This window comes from Thalassophryne amazonica, chromosome 16, assembly GCF_902500255.1.
Source record: "Thalassophryne amazonica chromosome 16, fThaAma1.1, whole genome shotgun sequence".
Classification (NCBI taxonomy): domain Eukaryota; kingdom Metazoa; phylum Chordata; class Actinopteri; order Batrachoidiformes; family Batrachoididae; genus Thalassophryne; species Thalassophryne amazonica.
Genome location: NC_047118.1, coordinates 47,174,173 through 47,195,213, shown reverse-complemented (window position 1 = coordinate 47,195,213; position 21,041 = coordinate 47,174,173). Strand labels below are relative to the sequence as shown.

The 21,041-nt window shown below is 39.5% G+C and overlaps 1 protein-coding gene and 1 long non-coding RNA gene across 3 annotated transcripts in view; one reads left to right on the top strand and one right to left on the bottom strand.

Moving 5' to 3' along the window:
- The window catches only part of LOC117527309 (vesicle-fusing ATPase), a 151,531-nt gene extending 139,976 nt beyond the window's left edge, over positions 1–11,555 (bottom strand). For both annotated transcript variants that reach the window (XM_034189616.1, XM_034189615.1), the window contains exon 1: positions 11,442–11,555. In XM_034189616.1, coding sequence (XP_034045507.1) covers positions 11,442–11,453 — 12 coding nt within the window. In that variant the 5' untranslated portion in view covers positions 11,454–11,555. The remainder of the gene's footprint in view (positions 1–11,441) is intronic.
- A 1,774-nt stretch (positions 11,556–13,329) lies between these two features.
- On the top strand, positions 13,330–19,455 carry LOC117528065. Its single transcript, XR_004565663.1, has 3 exons — positions 13,330–13,340; positions 15,056–15,060; positions 18,994–19,455. It is a non-coding gene; the product is annotated as an uncharacterized LOC117528065 (long non-coding RNA).
- Positions 19,456–21,041: the final 1,586 nt, after the last annotated feature.

Sequence of the window (21,041 nt, the reverse complement as noted above, 5' to 3'; positions counted from 1 at the left end):
GGGATGGGTATTGATAAGGTTTTAACGATATCAATGCCATTATCGATCCGATTCCTTATCGATTCCCTTATCGATACCTCGTGAATTTTGTACTAAAAGTAGGCTTTACAGGTTTTCTATATATTTCCTTGAGTCTTATTGTAAATAAATATGAAATTAGTCACTGTATCCTTGTTCTCTGGACATAAATAAAAATAAACAAAACTGTGTTTCACTTTGAAGTTATTAATTCAGACTGAATTCTATCATTCTATCTTGACTTGTCAGAGAGCCGCGCAACGTTTGGAGCTGTGTGAACAGAACAGAGGATGATTCTCGTTTCTTTCTCGCAACAAGACAGGAGTCCCAGTTAGTAACTTTAATCCGCACAAAAGTGAATCACAACTCATATTCAGGGATGAAAGTGGTGAAAAACAAAAAAAGCTGAAACCCAAAATTACCCCCCAACACCACCTGCACGAAAATGTTTGAATTCTAGAAGCTCTGAAATGCAATCTGGGACTATTCCAGACAATAAACTGGAGTGAGTGCTGAATCCATTTAGGTGAGAAAAAAAAATACAACTTTCCTTATTCAAATTCATTCCAGTAGTATTCTGCTCTTACTCGGATGCAGCAGTTTGGCAGATAGTTCTGGAGGAAATCACTGAAGAAATTAACAAACTGAAAATATGGTTTGACCGAAACAAACTGTCATTAAACTTAAATAAGACAGGGATGAAATGGAGGTGTGAGAGTCACTAGGTGTTCACAGGAAACATTTATTTCTGTATGTATGTATTTATTTATTTATTTATGTTCATATTATATATTTTCTGTTGTGTTTCTATTCAGGTTCTTTTTGTCTCTTTCTCTAAAATTATATATAATAATCATTAGATTATTAATATATAAGCAAAAATAAATTTAAGTAATATTACAATTTGAAAAAAAATGCACCCGAACGTGATGACGGCTGCAATTGCTAAATGCTAACTTTTAACATTAAAAATGCCATAGACATGCTAACGCGTTAGCATCGCTCCCGTTTTTAAGTTATAAAATACATCAACTGTTTCAGAAGACCATAACAGGTCGGTTTAACATAGAAAAGGTAAATAATACTCACAGACGTGTGCTCTTTAGGGTTTTAGCGGGGGAAAATTAAGCGAAAGAAAGAAATAAACGAAGCAATCGACCGAAGCATTGCTTCAATCTGCGAACCATGCTTCGATTGGTTCAAGGTTCAAAGCAAAGCCGCGCTGCAGAAAAGTTGATTAAGGACCCGCTGCAGGGTCTGTAATCAATGTAGAGAAATAATCATTTTCCTGACAAACACCCGCCAAAACAACGGCCATTCTGAAGGACCGATAACAGAATCATTAAGCACAAACCTTATTGATGTCGGTGGATCGAATCATTTCTTAACGATACCCGAAAGGAACCGGTTCTCGATACCCATCCCTGTACACAACTTTTTAAAATGGGCATCCTTAATAATAATATGTGTTGGAAGTGTAACCGTCAAGAAGGTACTTTTATTCATGCTATGTGGGCTTGTCCTGTGGTTCAACCATTTTGGAAAAGAATAATTAAAACATTTGAGGAATGGTTGGGTACACGCTTGCCTGAGTCTGCTCAACTCTGTCTGTTGGGAGACAGAGCCTGTCTTCCCAATATTGCTAAACGTAGTAGTGCTCTGGTGCTAAAAGGCTTTGTTCTAGCTGCTAGAGTTATTCTTCGAAAGTGGAAACATCCAGAGGGTCCTGTCTTTAAGGAATGGGTTAAATCCATGACGGATATAGCTTCATATGAACTTTTGGTTGCCAAACTGCAGAATTGGAAAGAATCATACTTACAAGTCTGGGAAGTATTTAGATCTTATTTAAGGAGTTAGACAAATTTTCTTTTATTTCTGGTTAATTTGGTATACTTGTATTTTGGTCTTAATGTACGTCTGTAGTAGTGTTGCTGTTATGTTCAGTCTGTGCTGTTCTGTTCTTGTTTGATGTTAAAACTAAATAAATACTTTAATAACAAAAAAAGAAATTGGGGTTGTAAAAACAGTCAATCAAATGCTCAAAAGTCAATGTACAAAGTATATATACACACACACACAAGTATAAAAAAACGTCTTCAGCATGTTGAACAACTCAGCTTTCATTGTGTTTGCATTAGTTTGAATAAGCCTTCACCAGCTCAAACTTTATTATCAATCCTTCACGAACCTCAGCTTTATATTATATTATCCATCTGTGGTTATACGAGGTATCTTATAAAACTAACCGGCAGTTTTATTAAAAAAAAAAACTATATGGATTTGATTGACATGCGATTACACCAATAATGCTTGAACCCTCGTGCGCATGCGTAAGTTTTTTCACGCGTGTCGGTGACGTCATTTCCCTGTGGGCAGGCCTTGAGTGAGATGTGGTCCCGCCCTCTCGGCTGAATTCCTTTGTTTCACACGCTGCTCGAGATGGCGCGCGTTGCTTTATCAAACTTTTTTCTGGACCTGTGAGGAATATCCAAGTGGACACTATTCGAGAAATTCTGCTGGTTTTCGGTGAAAAGTTTAACGGCTGATGAGAGATTATGGGGTGTTTCTGTCGCTGTAAGGACTTCCCACGGAGCGGGACGTCCTGCAGCGCTTCCAGGCGCCGTCGTCGGCCTGTTTCAAGCTGAAATCATCCTAATTTAAGGCTCTGTTGACCCAGGACGTCGTGAGAGAACAGAGAAGATTCAGAAGAGGCCGGCATGAGGAGTTTATGCGGACATTCCACTGTTTAAGGACATTTTGTAATGAAAGACGTGCGCGCAAATTCGCCGAGTCGTTTCCGTGACGACTCGGTGAATCTGTGTGCGCCGCGACAGGAAAAACACCTCCGTGTTGAAAACCATTTGTAAAATTCAGGCGGCTTTTGATGGCTTTCAACAAGTGAGTAACTGAGAAATTGTTTAACAGCTTGGGCATGTTCCAACTTGCCCGTTAAGGTTTCCAACACGGAGGTGTTTTTCCTGTCGCGACCCCCGCGGTCGGGTCCGGTCTGACATGCGACTCTGCCCGCACGTTCTTTCATTACAAAATGTGCGTTAACAATGGAATGTCCGAATAAACTCCTCATGCCGACTTCTTCTGAAAGTTCTCTGTTCTCTGACGACTTACTGGGTCAACAGAGCCTGAAATGTAGAAGTTTTCAACTTGAAACGGCGAGACGCTGCTGCCTCGAAGCGCAGATCGCCGTCAGGCGCCGTGAGCCGTCCTTACGGCGACACTACCAGACCAAAATCTCTCCTCAGCCGTTAAAATATTTACCGAAAACCAGCTGAATTTATCGAATGGTGTCCACTCAGTTGTGCCTTACAGTTTTTGAAAAAATTTTGATCAAACAAAGCAGCAGTCTCTGAGCCATTCCTAAACAATGAAAAAAATCGACGAGAGGGTGGGCGACTCCTCACTCAAAGACTGCCCACAGGCGAATGACGTAACCGACAGGTGTGAAAAAACTCTCGCATGCCCACGAGGGTTCAAGCATGTCCGATGTAATCACACGTGATTCAAATCCATATGGTTTTTGAAAAAAATAATAAGGCCGGATACTTTTCTAATAGACCTCGTAGTTCAACCAACTTTCTTGTTTTGAGTCTGTTGTGGTGTCAGTTTATGTAGCGGTTCAGACCGCATTCAGTCTATCTGACAAGCTGCAGGACTACCTGGCAACAGCGTGTGCTGGGAGAGGGGGAGGGAGAGAGAGAGAGAGAGAGACCACAGCTTATGCTGCAGTGAAACGGCAGCAAACACACAAGGAAGAGATGCAAAAACAAGAGCACAAGAAAAAAAACTAGAGATATTCATCATGAAATGCCCCACGCGCAGTACTATTTTCCATGTAAAGTGCAGTAATATGTGCGTGTGGGGTAGGTATTTGGTTGAACCCTTATGTGTTTGATGTAAACTGGGATACACAGGGGAAAAATTGGAGATTGACATTATATTTATTTAGAGGATGTAGCCAACAGTGACCATAAAAAGTTGGTAGCCTTCGAACAAATGCAACTATTGGCAATTTTTTAAAAGTAGTTCAAGGTCACTGACATTTGAACCCATGCGAAGTACTCCTCCAACGCATGTACCCACCAAATATGAAGTTTTTACAAGCAACAGGTGCTGAGGTACATTGCAGCGAACAAATTTCAGCCGAAGGATTTGACAGTTGTGACCTTGAAAAGTAGGTCAAGGCCACCAACCTTCAAACCTATGCAAAGTACTCCTCCAAGGCATGTACCCATCAAATATGAAGTTTCTGTGTGCAATAGGTGCTGAGCTACATTGCTGCAAAGGATTTGGCAGTTGTGACCATTGGTGACCTTGGAAAGTAGGTCAAGGTCACCGGCCTTCAAACCCATGTGATGTACTCCTCCAAAGCATGTACCCACCAAATATGAAGTTTCTGCGAGCAATGGGTGCCGAGCAATGTTATGGCGAAGGATTTGACAGTTGTGACCATTGGTGACCTTGAAAAGTAGGTCAAGGTCCCAGGCTTTCGTACCCATGCGAAGTACTCCTCCAAGGCAAATACTCATCAAATATGAAGTTTCTGTGAGCAAAAGGTGCCGAGCTACGTTGCGGCAATGGATATGACAGTTGTGACCATTAATGACCTTCAAAAGTAGGTCAAGGTCACTGGCCTTTTTTTCCTCAGTCTAAACCCTGATTTATGCTTCTGCAGCTCTGTAATTCCGTGGCCATGCAATGACGTCGACGTGCATGGCTGTTTTAAAGTTCTCTGTTGCATCTTTATGCAATTTTTTCTGGATTATGCTTTTTTTGGATTTTTTGTCCCTCAATGAGCTCTTCTTTCTACAACCTCCAAATCAATGGTAAGGTGACAATTTCCTCTATGAATTCCAAGTGTAAACAGCTGCACACTGCAAAAACTTTTTAAATATGACGGGACAGAAAGGAGTGAAACCGCAAAGGTGATCACAGTGTTGGGAAAGTGTAGTGACACGGACCCACAACAGGGGGTGCAAATGAACGGTCAATAGATGAGCCAAAAAGTAACAATTTAATGTTGTGAATGTGCACAACGAACATACAGACAATCACAGAATATCATAACAGTCAATACACAGGAGGTGACGTGTGGGCAGGCTCGAGGATAGAAGACGTCTGTCCTGAGAAGAGCCGGAACCACACGATTTCCGCCGCCCCAGAACCTGGTGAATACTGGAGCCGCCAAGTCCCGAATTCCCAGGTGATCACCGTCCCCGACTGTCGGATCTGGTACTGCTGGCGAAGAACAAAGACAGTCAAGTGTGGGTGTGTGTACACCCAGTAACAACTACGGTGGGAATGCCACCTCCACCTCTCATTCAATATGTTGCAGCGGTCTCAGCTGAAAAGGAGCGCCGTCTTGCACAGCCTCCTCACAAACGACCGGTTCTCCTGCAAATTCTCAAAATAACAGAGTTACAAATCTCACAAAAAGGCTGAGAGTGTTACCTCCTATGAAGTATGATATCTCGGCAACGAGGTGGAGATGACGTCTGGTCTTTATGGAGTGAGATGATGTTGAGTAGATGGGTGACAGCTGTCAAGAGGTAATGAGCGACAGCTGTCACCCCCGGCTGTGTCCGTGGCGGCAGCGCCCTCTCGTGCCTGAAGCCCGCACTTCAGGCAGGGCGCCCTCTGGTGGTGGGCCAGCAGTACCTCCTCTTCTGGGGGCCCACACAACACACAGCCTTTCGTGGTGTCCGATGTAGCAGGTACATAGACTGCGGGACCTGTCGGTTTGAATTTTTTTTTGTTTTTAAATGGTGTCAGTGCTGAACTTTAATTTTGTATTGTTACTATGCACGTCCAGGCTGCTCTGTCCGGTACATGCGAGGGGTTTTTAATGGGAATGCATTATGGTCGGATGGGACGTTTTCTCTGATCTGAGCGAAAAACCATGATACACGATGTTTTTTACATGGAAAACCATACAAAAGCATTTGGACTTTTGCTTTTGTCCGGAAAATGTGAATATCCAGTTCATATGATGATGGTTTAGATGAGTTTTACTGTATTCTCCTTTCTGCACGGTCACTCGCTTTTCAGAACTTTCTATTGCACACAGATTTACCATTGAGTACTACACTGTTAATATTTCTTAATAATTAATATAAATAAAGTCCAAGACATATTCAGTGACCTGGAAATGTACATGTAACCATCCCCTGACTTGTCTCAAGTAAACTCAAAAGTAAATCAGTTTACTTTAATTTGTCTAAAGTAAACTTTCTACTAAACAATACCATTATTTATGCATTAATATGTTTGTTAAATTTGTATCAAGTTGTAAAGATTTTCTTTCAGTTCACGTTTAAGGAGGATCATTTTTGAAATTTTAATATAGAGAAACCAGAATTACTTTTTATGTTACAAATTGCATAAAGAAATTAAAACGTGTAAAAGCTCAAGGGGATGAATATTTCTGCAAGGAACATAAAGATAATCTAAGGTGAAGAAAGACTCCTCAAGGAGGTTCGGGGAACAAATAACACAGAAGAGAGTAACATAAGCAGAACACAAGGGATGGGCAGCATCGGGAAGAAATACCAGAGAGTAATAAAACACAGGAATAGAATATGTGAGACACAAACAACGTAAAATCCAGATAACAGAATAAAACAACACAATGGTGTGTTATTCGACATGCCACTGTCATGGTAAAAGTATCAAACTTGGTGGTCAGAAATGGCTGGACCCAAATGCAGGACTCAGACAAGTAGCTCTGTATGTAAAAACAGTTTATTGAAAGAGTAAGCTGGGCCCAGTACACAAAAAGGCAATCCAACACGAGTAAGAGTACAACTAACATCAGGCTTAGGTGTGGTCGAGTTAACAGGCAGGTGGTCATACACACAAGGAGGCCAGCAGGACGAAGAAACACAAGGAACAGAGCTGGAAGCGAGGGCACACGTCACATCAATCTGGCGAGGGACTAGTGCAAACAGCGAACCTTAAATACACCTAGGTGATGAGCTGTAGATTAGAAAGAGGTGTGTGCGGAAAGCATCAGAACAAGGGTGTGCCCAGACAGCGGGAAACGCCCACCACCAAGCACCAAGAGAAAGACAAGAGAGATAGGGACAGAGAAAATCCAAGCAGGAAAGAGACCAGCAAGAGAACTAACATATAACAAAACCAATCAAACAAAATAACTAAACAAAGAAAAACAGGCAACCACAAAGCAAAAATCCAAATCCTGACAAAAAGTTCTTCTATAGTGCACAGTCTGACTTTTTACCCCCACGATACTGGTTTCATATGTGCAGTGAGTCCAATGCAGGTCTGAACCTATAACATGATGGGCTACTAGCATTTCTCAAGTTGCCAGATGCATTACAGAGGTGTTACAGATCAGCTCTGGGAGCATTCACTGGTGTCTCACATTGGCATATGGCAAGAGCCCAAGCAGACAACCACTCCGTCTATTACAGTGTACAGTGAAATGAGTCAGCTACAAGATGAGTCAGCACTGATCAGGTCAACACGTGTGCGATGTGCACACAAGTACTGCATCACACTGGTGACAGTCTTGCCAGGCCCTTGTCTTGTAAGTGAATTTTTGGGTTGTTTTTTTTTGTTGTTTTTTTTGTGAAGTCTTGTGTAAATTGTGCAAGTCACTGTGCGTGTGTATTTTTAATTGATTCCAAAATGCAATCACTTATTTTGGGCATGTTGCCACCACACAAAAAAATTAATTCAAGGCCACCAACTGTCACTCACACACAATATTATGTGCTTTCTCTGAAATTGCAATGCTGCACAAATAAGGCAGTGACTGTTTTAAGGTAAGTCATTCCTGGATAGACTGTAAAATAAAAATAAATATCATCCCCATCATCATAATCCCCATCAGTTAAGCACTGTGAGTTCACTCAAAAAACTGACTCATTGGATTGGATTTCCATCTAATAAATATATGTAGTTCCAACTAAATTAAAATATCTTACATGGATGTGCTGTATTTGAGTTGGGGCTACATATATTCATTAGATGGAAATCCTGCATATAATTGAATTGAGTTCATCCAATGAGTTATTTTTTTGAGTGTAGTGGTGCCTCACAGTGGGAAGATCGCGGGTTCACTTCCGAGCTCCGACCTGCTCCTTTCTGTGTGGAGTTTGCACACGTTGCTCCAGTTTTCTTCCACGTCATGTAAAGTTAGGTCAATTGGAAACTGTAAATTGATTGTGAATTAATTAGTCCTGCAATCGACTGGCTGCCTGTCCAGGGCGTAACATGTCTGTCACTCCAATGACTGCGAGGACAGGCTCCAAACCCCTAGTTTTCAGAGACCACAAGTAACTGGACAAATTAAAGGAATATTTTCTAATATATTTCATCAGAAGTTGGGCAGTTTCATGGTAACGTGAACACAGAAGGCTCTTGGCTCGAATCTCCCATGCGCCTTCTGGCAAAGTGCAGCTGAAATTCAGTCTTCTATTTAAAGAAATCCTTTTCTGCACCACTTCACCATAATACCAAATAAGATAAATTACAAAAACCTTCCTATTATCCAACTACTGATGGACCTGACTGTATATGTGCAGAGAGACACTGGAAATATAAGGTGGACTGCGCCATTCACAAGTCCAGAGCTAAAGTATTGATTCCACAATGAACTGAACCCAGAAAAAGTAGGAAATGAGGGTTTCAACATCACATTTTTAGTTTTTTGCTTTTTAAAATGGCTGTATGTGAATGCATCATGTGAACATTCAGCTGGTTTTCCTCCCAAATAAGACAGGCTGACAAGTTGCATTACAAAATCTTGTACAATTTAACACGAACATAATGTTTATGTTAAAATGTGCAGGACTTTGTCATGTGAGGTTGTTTGGAAAACCCTTAGATGACGACACTGAATGAAACCACAGACTGTATACACTGGACAGAGCCTGCGTGACCTCACCCTTTGGTGGTTCTACAGAGACCTGATCCGTATCATGCATTATTATCACTTACTGAGGCGTTGCTGGACCGGTAGCATAGATTTACATTTACACTACCTGACTATACCTGCCCGCAGTAGCAGGCGGGTATCCCAATACCCGCCCACTGTGCATAAACTGATGACATCATAGTGCGCAGCCCAAGAACTGCCCGCAGACGAAAAGATGAAAAGGTGAGAAGTGTGTGTTGGTCCCAATATGGACATTACAGATTTTCTCATGGATAGTCCAACAATGAACAGCAGCCAAAGCAGCCAGCTTGATGAGAACACCGTGGCGAATTTGGAAAGCAGCGCGGTACCAGCCAACACGACAAAAGTTAAAGTGAGCCAACTTTTTATGTCTGCGTTTGCTGGGTGTCGTGCGTTTTTAAATTACATTAAATATTGTTAATGTGATTCCACTTGGTGTGTATCTCAGTAAGTGATAATAATGCAAATAACATGCAGTTGTCACGCGGTCTGCATTTTCAGAGGTCCGATGTCCATGCCCAGTCACCCAAAATGACAGCTATTCGCCCTTGTCTAACTCGGGCGAATACTGGTTATTTTGGGCGGCTGGGCATGAACATCAGGCTTCTGAAAATGCAGACCGCCCTCCAAAAGCATGTTACTGTATTAATATGCACCACCCCAGACAGCCATATTGCATTTTGGGATGGTGTGGGCCGTTTACAGACCAGCTATATACACCACGGGTGTATGTAGCCGTTGCTTATGGATGCGTAATATACACCATGTGGTGCAAATTATGCATCCGTATCATGCAATATGCACCACCCGGGGCAGCCATATTGCATTTTGGGATGGTGTGGGCAGTTTATGTGGTAGGAAACTTCAAAATATTGCTAGTTTGGATCAAATATTTAGCTGTGAAATCTGACATTATCAGAAGGCTTTTCGAATTTGATCCGGGAACAGCAGAGGCAGCCATATTGCATTTAATATTATAGATTATATGTGTGTCGATTAGGGTGGTGCAAATAGGAGTGTACTAAATCTTAATTTACACGCCAGTGGTGTATTTAGCCTTTGCTCTTTCTTGCAACTGGGATGTCTTAGGTAATCTGTTAGAACGTTTTACCCTACAACAAGCCATATTATTCCGGGTGTTTGTAATAAAACACTCCACAAAAGCGAGTGGTACCATTTCAGTGGGAGACTACGAGAGGAGTCATCGCTGGACAGAGCTGCTGTCACTCAAAGAAACCACACCCACAATTACACAGAATTTTATTAATTAGAACATCTTAAACTAAAAATTTAGAAAAAAAAAAACCTCACCCATTGTATAGTTGTCATGGAGGAGGAAACTACCTATAGAGACAAAACAGTTTTTGTACCAGACTGTAAACAAGTTTATTTCTGCTCTAAAGTTGGACATTTTAAAATAGGCTTCTATGGGAATTTGCTCTGTTTTGGAGCCAGTCAAGGAACTACAAGTACAGGTGGGCGGATTGATCCTAATATCGATAATATTGACACCAACGCTGGTATTGATATTGAACGATCCTCGTGTAAAAAGATTGATACTCAAGCTTTTTTTCTCTCCCGCACGCACTGACTGCTGCGCACGCAGGTTCATCAATGTCTACTCTCTGTCTGTAAGAGCAGCGCTGCGCTGTGTCACACAACACAGAGCAGTGCACTCTTGTATTGTGGTTTGTTAGCACTCTACCGCAGGAGATTTTGTTTTAAGTTGTGTTGAGTGATATTTTTTTTTAAATGTTGATTGTGATAATATTTTGTCACATACAATGTTTGGCGAAATTCTATCCTAGGTCTTTTGGATCCTTTGGATCTATGAAGCGTAAATATGAAAGAGTATTGGTATCAGTATCAGTATCAATATCGGCGATGCTGGGCCTGTATTTACTTGGTATCGGATCAATACCAAAATTCCCGGTATCGCCCACCTCTAACTACAAGCAAAATGACTTCCGGAATAGGGTCAAAACACGAGCTCGAGTGTTGCCTCTTGAATGTAAGCCATCAGAGACCACGTGACAGCAGGTTGCAGGGCAGGTGGACCCCAGGTATCACCTGGCGTGGAAAAAACACGCCCACACCCCAGCAGTGAACTGTGCACTGGACTGAACGTGAGTTTTGATGCAGGCGTTTGAACGCACCAAAGCTTGCAGTGGGTGCTTTGAACGCCGCTGCGTCGCTTCAAGGACACACAGAGCCTGCAGGATTAACAGCCGTTACCCCCAACGGCACAAGAACAGGAGCAACCGACCGACCGTTACATTTTTTAAAAACACGTGCTAGGGTTACAATCGCTGTGTGAGAGGAACACCAAAATGTGTACTTCGTAGTTGCACCGATGACATTCAAGCACTAACACTGCCAAAACGACATTTTTTATTCTAGGGGATTAAAAAATCTCATTCAGATCGAAAATGCATTTGCAATAAATAATAATAATAAAAAACAATAATAATGATATTTATCTTACCCGGGCCGCCATTTTCACGGTTCGAGGAGCTGAGTGATGTAGCAGAAGAATGAATGATTCATAGGACAGCGAGGACAGTCCGTGTGCGGAAAACCAGCCCGCACACCGCGTTATAAGCAGCCGCGAACTGCCTTCTGATTGGCTGAACCAAGGGGAAGCATGCAACCGCTTGGCCGCGTGCGCGAAGATGATGCACGTGTTGCCAGATACTACTACAACTACTATTTAAACAAAGGGAAAAAAGAAAAATCAAGAAAAGAAAGAGGTGGAATAAAAGATTTTGTGATTAGTCAGTCAGTGTCAGTCAGTCAGTCAGTGGGCCTGCAAAATTTCCAGAACCAGCTTTGTTAGAATTCGTACATATTCCGCTCTGAAATTTGGAATTTTTATAGATACAGTTAAAGGCCACTTAACCTCTTTTTCTGGGCCATTTTTAAACATGCAAAATTACAGTAATATCACATAAAAGACATACAGGCCTATCAAGATGCTTGCGAAGACTTCTGCCACTGGACGGTGCTCTTGCTGGTGCAGTCTAGTTTATTTTTTTTATTTTTTGATAAATAAGTTGTTCCTTTGGGCAGTGTCATTATTATTATTACTACTACTACTACTCTACTACTACTACGACTACTACTAATATTATTATTATTATTTTGACTTTTGTAGGTGAGGTAGAAGAAAAAGCTTGAAAACCTTTGGCCTACTGGAAATCTTACAATTTTTGTATGAAGCAACGTTTATCAATCAGCCTTAGTTTATGCAAGAACTTTCTTCTATTTTATCACACCTTTGGTTGACAGAACATTTAGGGATTGCCACCCTGGTGAACAAGGTGGACCTTGTCTTCTGTCTTTGGTTCTAGATTTCTTCAGAGAAGGTTTTGGTACCACTGATTTTGTGCCACATGAGCTTTTACATAGGAAAATCCAGTGTAGGTCAACTACATGCATCAAATATAAATATCCTAATATATTAACCCAAATTAGGTTACAAGTAGAGTCGTATGGTGAAGGTCCAACTCTTTGGAGTCCTGTGTTCCTGATTTCACTGGACATTTGTGAGTCTTGGATGATAAAGAGTGAGTTGAAGTAATTTCACAGAATAAAATATATATATATATAGTAGCCCCTGGATGCCCAGCAATAACATGCATACTAGAATTTTAAGTGTAACCTGCACCTTCACATTTAAATTTTCAATTTGTCATAATTTCACTGATGATGGAGCCTAAAATCGAATTTTCCAATATGTCGTCTATCGAAAAAAGGAAACAGATAAGGATAAGGTTCGATTGCGGTTTCTGGAAAAAAAAATAGATTTAAAAAATATGGGGATTTCATTCACTGTCACTGCAGCATCGCAACTATGGGTTATTCCCTGTTGACTGATTAGCGGGTGATTAACCGGTGAGTATTGATGTGTTGGTTTCAGATAACTTTGTTGATTCATTTAGGTTAGTTTTTCCACAGACGTAGATGCTTTTTTTTTCTTACAAGATCAGATCTGGCAACGTCAAAGTGTTTCGTTTGCGTCTCTGCGCTCCTCTGCTCCTCTCCTCCTCTGCAGAACCCGACGGATTGTGGGTAAAACACAGTTAATATCGACGTACCTGAAATGTATCTGATTCAAAACGCATGTGTGTTAATTTGGCGCATTTTGATTTCTGATATATAGAGTCACATCTAAAGCTACTTTTAAACCCCCTTCTTAAAAGAATATTTAAATGTGTTGTGTTGAAGGAATTGAAACTTGATTTATTTGTTAAATAAAATAAAATAGAATAAATAGCAGAACAGTCACTCATCTCTTCGCATATAGAGCCTGTATAGCTGTAAGTTTAAATATATTCTCACTGTTTTTGTGATCTCAGTACTGGAATTATTAGATTTATAAAAAGTTACACTTTCTGAAAAGATGCAGCTTCATCTCCCAGAAATACCTTGCAGGAGTGGTGCAGCATTTCTTCATTTTTGCCACCTTTCTCCATTCATTCAGGCTTTTTGTTTCAGCACCATGGACAGCGCCCCCTGTTGCACAAAGGCAAGAAGTGGTGCACTGCAATGATTAAAACTCAAAACTAATGATGATAACATACATACATCCATTTTCCATACTTGCTTACTCCAATTGAGGGTCACGGGGGGTATGGAGCCTACTCCAGCAGTCATCAGGTTCAGGTTCAAGTGACTTTATTTGTACCCGTAGGTAGATTTGTCTTGCAGTAAAGCAGAAAAGGACGTCCATATTAGCAGGGTTGGGTTGGATTACTTTTAAATGTAATCCAAAAGTAATCAGATTACAAGTAATCCAAATGTATGTACATACATACATGTAATCCACATGTATTCTTTCAAAGTAATCGTACCCAATCTTGCATATTAGTCAGGCAAAACATTAACAATAAAAACACTGACAAAGAGCAAACTCATACAAACAACATGCAAACTCCACAGATGGGAATCAAACCCATAACCTTCTTGATGTGAAGCAACAGTGCTAACTGCTAAGCCACCATGCTGCCCACTAATAATAACATCATATATTTAATTAAAATGTATTTATTTTTTCCAACATATAAAATCATTTTGTTTTGCTGTTCAGTAACGTTGCAGGTTTTATTAGATATTCCGAGTTCACAAAATTAGCTCTTTTGCATCTATTTCAAAACAATATATTAAACTATGTAGTTAAATTGAACATATAATCTAATATTTGTCATATAGGTGCAGTTTTTTGGTGTAATGTATGTAATGTAAATGTTGTAAATGTAAAAGCACCTTAAATTGTACAATTTGTTACTAAAAACGTTTTATATAAATAAACTTCTTTGTCTTGTTGTTGTTGAAGTTGTTATTATTATTCACACTGCACCTTTGTGATGTATAACTTCAGTTAAATATTTACATTCAAGAAACTCAATAATGGTCTAACCAGTGTTCTGAATTTAGATCAAATCTGTGGTTACACTAGTTAGGTCCACTGTGGTTAATGTGATGGTTGAGCTGTCAACTTTTAAAACAATGTGACATTAGAAGAAAACATACAAAAACAGCACATTTATTTGTGTTTCTGCTGAAAGTAATCATTATATCGGTCCCTGGGTTTTGTGTTAGTGATAATTTGCCATCTGCCAAGTCATGAGTTTCTACTTTTTATTTTGAGTGCTTATATGTTTAAAAATAGTAAATTGTGGCATCTTTTGTTTTTTGTTTGAAATGTCAGTCTTTGCCATGCAGCTAACCATACTCTGAATACAAAAAAGGACAATATGTGTGAATACAAAGAATAAATCATATTAAATATTATTAGTTGTGAACAATTACACATCAAAAATATATTAAATCTATTGTAAAAGCCACATATAATTCTAAAACAATGTATATACCAGGCTATATACAGAAAGACAGGGACAAAGTTTATAAGAAGCGACAGAAAGAGAAAATTACATTTACCATAAAATTTAATATCATAACTATGAGAGAACAGCAAAAAATAGGGTGCTTAAAGAAATGATGTGGTTTTGCTGAAGCTTATTGAAGGACCTTTTCAAAATATAAAAGGAACAAACTCCAATCATCCATCTCCTCTTTCTAACTTCACCTTCTAAAAAGAGAATGTGGATCCAAGTACGTGTATCACTTGTGATGAGGTTCAGCACCTGATCTTCACGTGCTGATTGGCTGAGCTCATCATGGTTGATGAAAGCAGGGCGACATTGGAGGAGAACATTATTTTGGCCATCAAAACGTCAAGATTCCATCACCAAATACCATATGATTCCAAAGCAACGTCTGTGCCCCAAGTATGTGTTGAAGCTTTTTCTTGTGTGACAACTGAGTCATCTTTCCCCCCAGGACCCTCTGACTGTCACAATCGAAAGGCATGTCTCTGTTATATCTAGAAGTGAGACGAAGTCACTGTCAAGTCATTCACAAGTCATCAATCTGCAAGTCCCAAGTCAAGTCTGAAGTCAGCTTGCAAACAGTTGGTGGTCATTATGACTTGAGACCTGACTTGGGACTTGCTGATTCATGACTTGAGAGTGACTTGATGGTGACTTTGTCCCACCTCTGGTCATATCTGACTCCTGTGGAACAGATCTCACAGAGTGTAAACAACAACAACAACAACAACAAAAGGTTGATGACCTTCAGTTTTCAGCGTTGACCCTGGAAGGAACAGCCACAGATCCGTGGTCTGGGGACCTGGAGCTCCACCCACTGGACAGATGGCGCAACAGCAATATGTTATCAGTCTATTTAATTATTAATCCAATTGAGTTTCTTCCAAGTTTGCTATTTTCATTGGACACTTCTCATCACTTATTGCAATACTAACTGTCTTCCCGAGCAGGCAAATAAAACACTTTACTTTTCTAAGTAAAGTCAAGACTGACTGGAATGCCAAATAATTATTTTGTACAATTCTATGGGAAAAAACTACAAAATAGATTTAAAAAACTGCTTCAAGTCAAACAAATCTGTTTCTGATAGATAAAGCAAGGAGGCATGCTGAGAGGGATGCATGTGAAGGTGTTTCCATTTAGCATATGCATGTGTATTTCCATGTAGCATATTAAATGTGACCAAAAAACAAAACAAAAAAACAAACAAACAAAAAAAACCCTCATTCCATGATGTTGCCTGTTGCATGATTGACTTCATCTTGGTAGCATGGTGGATTAGTGGTTAGCACTGTTGCCTCACAGCAAGAAAGTCATGGGTGCAATTCCTACCTGTGGCCTGTCTGTGTGGGGTTTGCATGTTTTTCTTGTGGTTGTGTGGGTTTCCTTCCAGATTTAAAGACTTGCAGGTTAGGTGAATTGGAAGCTTTATAATTGTCCAGGTCTCCCTTGCAAAATAGTTGATTTCAATGGGACTAATCCGGTTAAATTAAAAATCTGTAGGCCACTTCACACATTCAACACCATGGAGAGCATCCCACCTCATTTTATATATATATGTATATATTTATATATCTACAGTGAGGAAAATAAGTATTTGAACACCCTGTGGTTTTGCAAATTCTCCCACTTAGAAATCATGGAGCGGTCTGAAATTTTCATCTTAGGTGCATGTCCACCGTGAGAGACATAATCTAAAAAAAAAATCTGGAAATTACAATGTATGATTTTTTTAAAGTTTTTTGCAGCAGTAACATACAAATAAATTATTAAAAAATCATACATTGTGATTTCCAAAATTTTATTTTATTTTTTTAGATTATGTCTCTCACAGTGGACATGCAACTAAGATGAAAATTTCAGACCCCTCCAGAATTATATATATATATATATATATAGAGAGAGAGAGAGAGAGAGAGAGAGAGAGAGAGAGAGAGAGAGAGAGAGAGAGAGAGAGAGAGAGAGTATGCCTCACAGCAAGAAGGTCTTGGGATCATGTCCCACCTAGTCGTATCTGTATGGAGTTTGTGTGTTCTCTTCCCACCCCCCATTCATGTGGATTTCCTCCAGGTGCTCTGTCTTCCTCCAGTTTCCAAAGACATGCAGGTTAGTTCAACTGGAAACTTTAAATTGACTGTAATTGTGCGAGTGTGAATGTGTTTGTCTGTGTGTGTGTCCCTCCAACAGACTGGTGTCCTGTCCAGGGTGGACTCCTCCTCTCACCCTATCACTGCTGGGATAGGCTGGGATTCATTTATTTTTATATTTTGAAGGATTGCAGAGTTTAAACACAGCTGCTCACCTGTATGTAAAAAGAAGATAAATTAAACAGACTGAAATATAGAAGGACAACAATGTTTGTAAAGACTTTTATACAAAGTACCTGCAACAGTTGGGCAAATTAGCCTTATTTCTCACATACATCCACATATTAACAGACTGCAGCATCAGTACTCCAGTAACACTAAGTAGCCTTAAAATTTTGTTCAACAAAGATTTTTCTTTACACAATATGATTCACAAATGAAAAGAAAAATGGTAACAAATTTATTATCATCATTATAAGCTTCATATGTTACACAATAGTTCTTTAATATATGTTGAAAGATAAAATATGGCACATAGTTATTTGATCAGTGATGAGAACATATATAGGAGGGAGTCAACTCCTACTTCTTGAGGCTTCTAGAAAAAAAATGTTCAATTTCATTCTGATGGTTCCTTTCTTCCCCTCCTCTCCTTGCTCCTTTCTCTTTCAAAAAAATGGACCTTGCGCAGCTGAATGAGCTGCAGCAGGTGGAAGGAAAAACTGAACATTTTGAATAAACTTTGCTAGCTTGTTCCTCCTTCAAATGTCTGAAATGATCATCTGGCATTCACATGTTATTGAACAATGAATAATCAAAATATTTTCTGAATGTCACAGAGCATTCGTCACCTAAGACAGCATGGCAAGTGTTATTTCAGTAGAAATGGTAGATTCATATGCTTTGTTTTACCTACTTAGTAGGATTAAAAACTCTTATTCGCTATAAACCATTCATGCATAATACATCTGGTGATAAATAAATGTATCACTGAATTGTTCTACTTTAAATTTGCTAAACACACTGTAAGAAGCAAAATACCTTGTTTTTACGGGGGGGAATGCAGCTGCAGTTGCCAGAATAATTCTGCAGGAAATACAGAAAAAAATATGTACATACCTTTGCAGAAAATACTGTAAATTTTACAACAAAATAATAATAATAATAATCATTATTATTATTTTAAAAAATCCCCAAAAAATTGTAATTTGAATAACATAAAATAAAGTGAATTGGTATGGGCAGCCTTGAATCAGAGACAGCATGTGGATCCCATGTCAAACTTCCTGTGGTGTCCCTAAGCAAAATGGGAGCAGCACAACAGAATCTCACATAATGGGAGTCAATGTCCAATAAGTAACATCTGCATTTAAATGATACAGAAATAATTACTTTGGAAAGACCATGATAATATTAATTTACAGAAAAAAAACATTGTTGGATTTACTTGTTTAAGTGTAAATTACAACAGTTTTACAATGTAAAATTTACAGATTGACTGTAAAGGTATTTCCATATTTTGACTGTTTTTATTTATTTTTATTGCAGCTGCCCATTTCCCCCCCATGAAAACAATATTTTTTTCCAGTGCATGTCATGAAATTCATATTTCAACATGTTAACACATCCACTTTAAATGTGCCATGTTGATTTGTTATAAAACACACTCATCTGTCAGTTTGTGGCGATATCATTCCCACCAAACCTTCTATTCACAGTTTGTCATCAAAAACAAATGAACAGCTCAATGATTATTTAGCAGTTCTCTTCCGAATGCAACCCGTCCGAATGCCATTCACATAAATGCTACTTGTCTACTGCTCTCGGAGGAAGGAGGCGTAAACAAGATGGATTCTTTCTTGATGTGCATATTTGTCTGATGAGGTCTGACTCTGGATCAAGGCTACATTATATTTTGACAGTAAATTTCCACCTGCAGCCATGTCGGTTAACATATGAATATTAACACCTCCAGTGTGGAGACTCCCAATCTGGAAACAGGCCTGACATTCCATTTTAATCTCTCCATATATCTATACTTTTATTTTTTTTTAAAAAGCAAACTTTGCATTTTTATAACATATTGGTGCTCAGAAGAAATATATAATTTCCTAGATTTATAAAGTTATTAACAGAATGCTGATGAGGCTTCCAGCATTGGTTTGCTCCCATTTTGGTTTTACATTATGCAAAGTGACATACACACCTTCACTATATTAAATTCACATTTGAAATTTCTGCTCTTTTATGTCCTTGTCCTTGAAGTCCATGTTTGCTGTCCATGTCGCTTACATCAAGTACAGCATCATGAAAGCAAATATCAAAAAATGTTGTTCGGAATTGCTTAATAGTCTTTTTTTTCCAGCACAGACTTGAAGTTGGCTCATGTTTCTTCATTAAATAATGAGTCTGTAGACTGATATGGCACAAGATATCTGCCCTGTTCAGAAAGCCAGAAAAAACTTTGAAACTGGAGACAGTTTACAGCTACAGTTAGACTAAGAGATTAACATTATCAAAGCAAGAAATCTCTCCAGAGGGTAAAAACTGCTTCTGAATTCTATGTGGTGTCACCACTGTTTCAGCAATGGAACCAAGAACACTGTAAACCTCTGAAGGAGACTGTGGCTTGAATTTATACCAACTAGCAAGGGCGTAGCCAGGTATTCACTCTGGGGGGGTGGAGGTGGGGTGAACCCACTGTGCATTAGAATTTAGCATTGTTATATCATTCCTGTAATAATTGTTTAATTCCCTGCCTAAAACTTTTCAAACAAAGTGGATAGTTCTGGAAAGCAAAACATTAATTTCATGTTTCTGAGCATTTTAAAATGATAAATAATTGTTTGGATCAATTGTTTCATTGGGTGTTTTTAATGTTTTAAAAGCATCAATTGTTTTCTAAAGCAGATACATTACGTAGGGCTCTGTCAGAACAGTGGATGTAAAATCAAGGTGGACAGAGGGCACAAATCCTTTTGGAGCATGTCTAGACACACATGGCTATTTAAGTGGTGGGACATACTGGTGCGAAGCTAGGCACTGGATGTATTCATCAGGCATTAGCATGTTGTAGTGCAAATATAATATTAACCAATCAGAGTGACATCTGCCCTTCCCTTTAAACCACAGTGTGCCAGACCCATTGCAATGTGGTCAGATTAGCACCAACCTGTCACGCTGAACCTGCAGGTAGCAGCCACCAAAGCTCCCTGAGGTGAAACAATGCAGCAGTAAGGTGAGATTTAGTACATATAACGTTGCCTACATCTGGGGTGGGGGTGGGGGGTGGGGGGGTGATACTATGCTTTTAGTGTCACTGCAACATCACTTTGCTGTGCAACCTTACATCACAAACAGTGAGAGAGACAGGGAGGGAGAGAATCGAGTTCTCCCCCCACCGCCCACCAAAATGGCCAATATACAGCACCATATTGATACATCATTGCAGGTGACTGGCGATGGCATGTGCATCGGGTAAGTAGATTGCATGTGTATTGTCAATCTGCTTATGTAAGGTGCGTATGAATGTTGCAGTCTTTATACAGCGCTATCCAGCACTAGACTTTAGACGTCATTTTTCTTGGTGTGGTGATGGACAATACGACAGCACCATCTCTGTGCCCGATCAGACCTCATTTAGGCCAACATGCCCACGTGCACACAAGTATATATGCTATTTAAGGAACGTGAGCGCATGGTGTAAAAATGACTTCTTCATGAGGTGGAAAGTACAACCCCTGGCAAAAATTATGGAATCACCAGCCTCGGAGGATGTTCAATCAGTTGTTTAATTTTGTAGAAAAAAAGCAGATCACAGACATGATACAAAACTAAAGTCATTTCAAATGGCAACTTTCTGGCTTTAAGAAACACTATAAGAAATCAAGAAAAAAAGATTGTGGCAGTCAGTAACGGTTACTTTTTTAGACCAAGCAGAGGAAAAAAATATGGAATCACTCAATTCTGAGGACAAAATTATGGAATCACCCTGTAAATTTTCATCCCCCAAATTAACACCTGCATCAAATCAGATCTACTCATTGACATTGACCCTATGCCATGACATTGACCCTATGTGTCTTTTTGCAAGGAATGTTTTTGCAG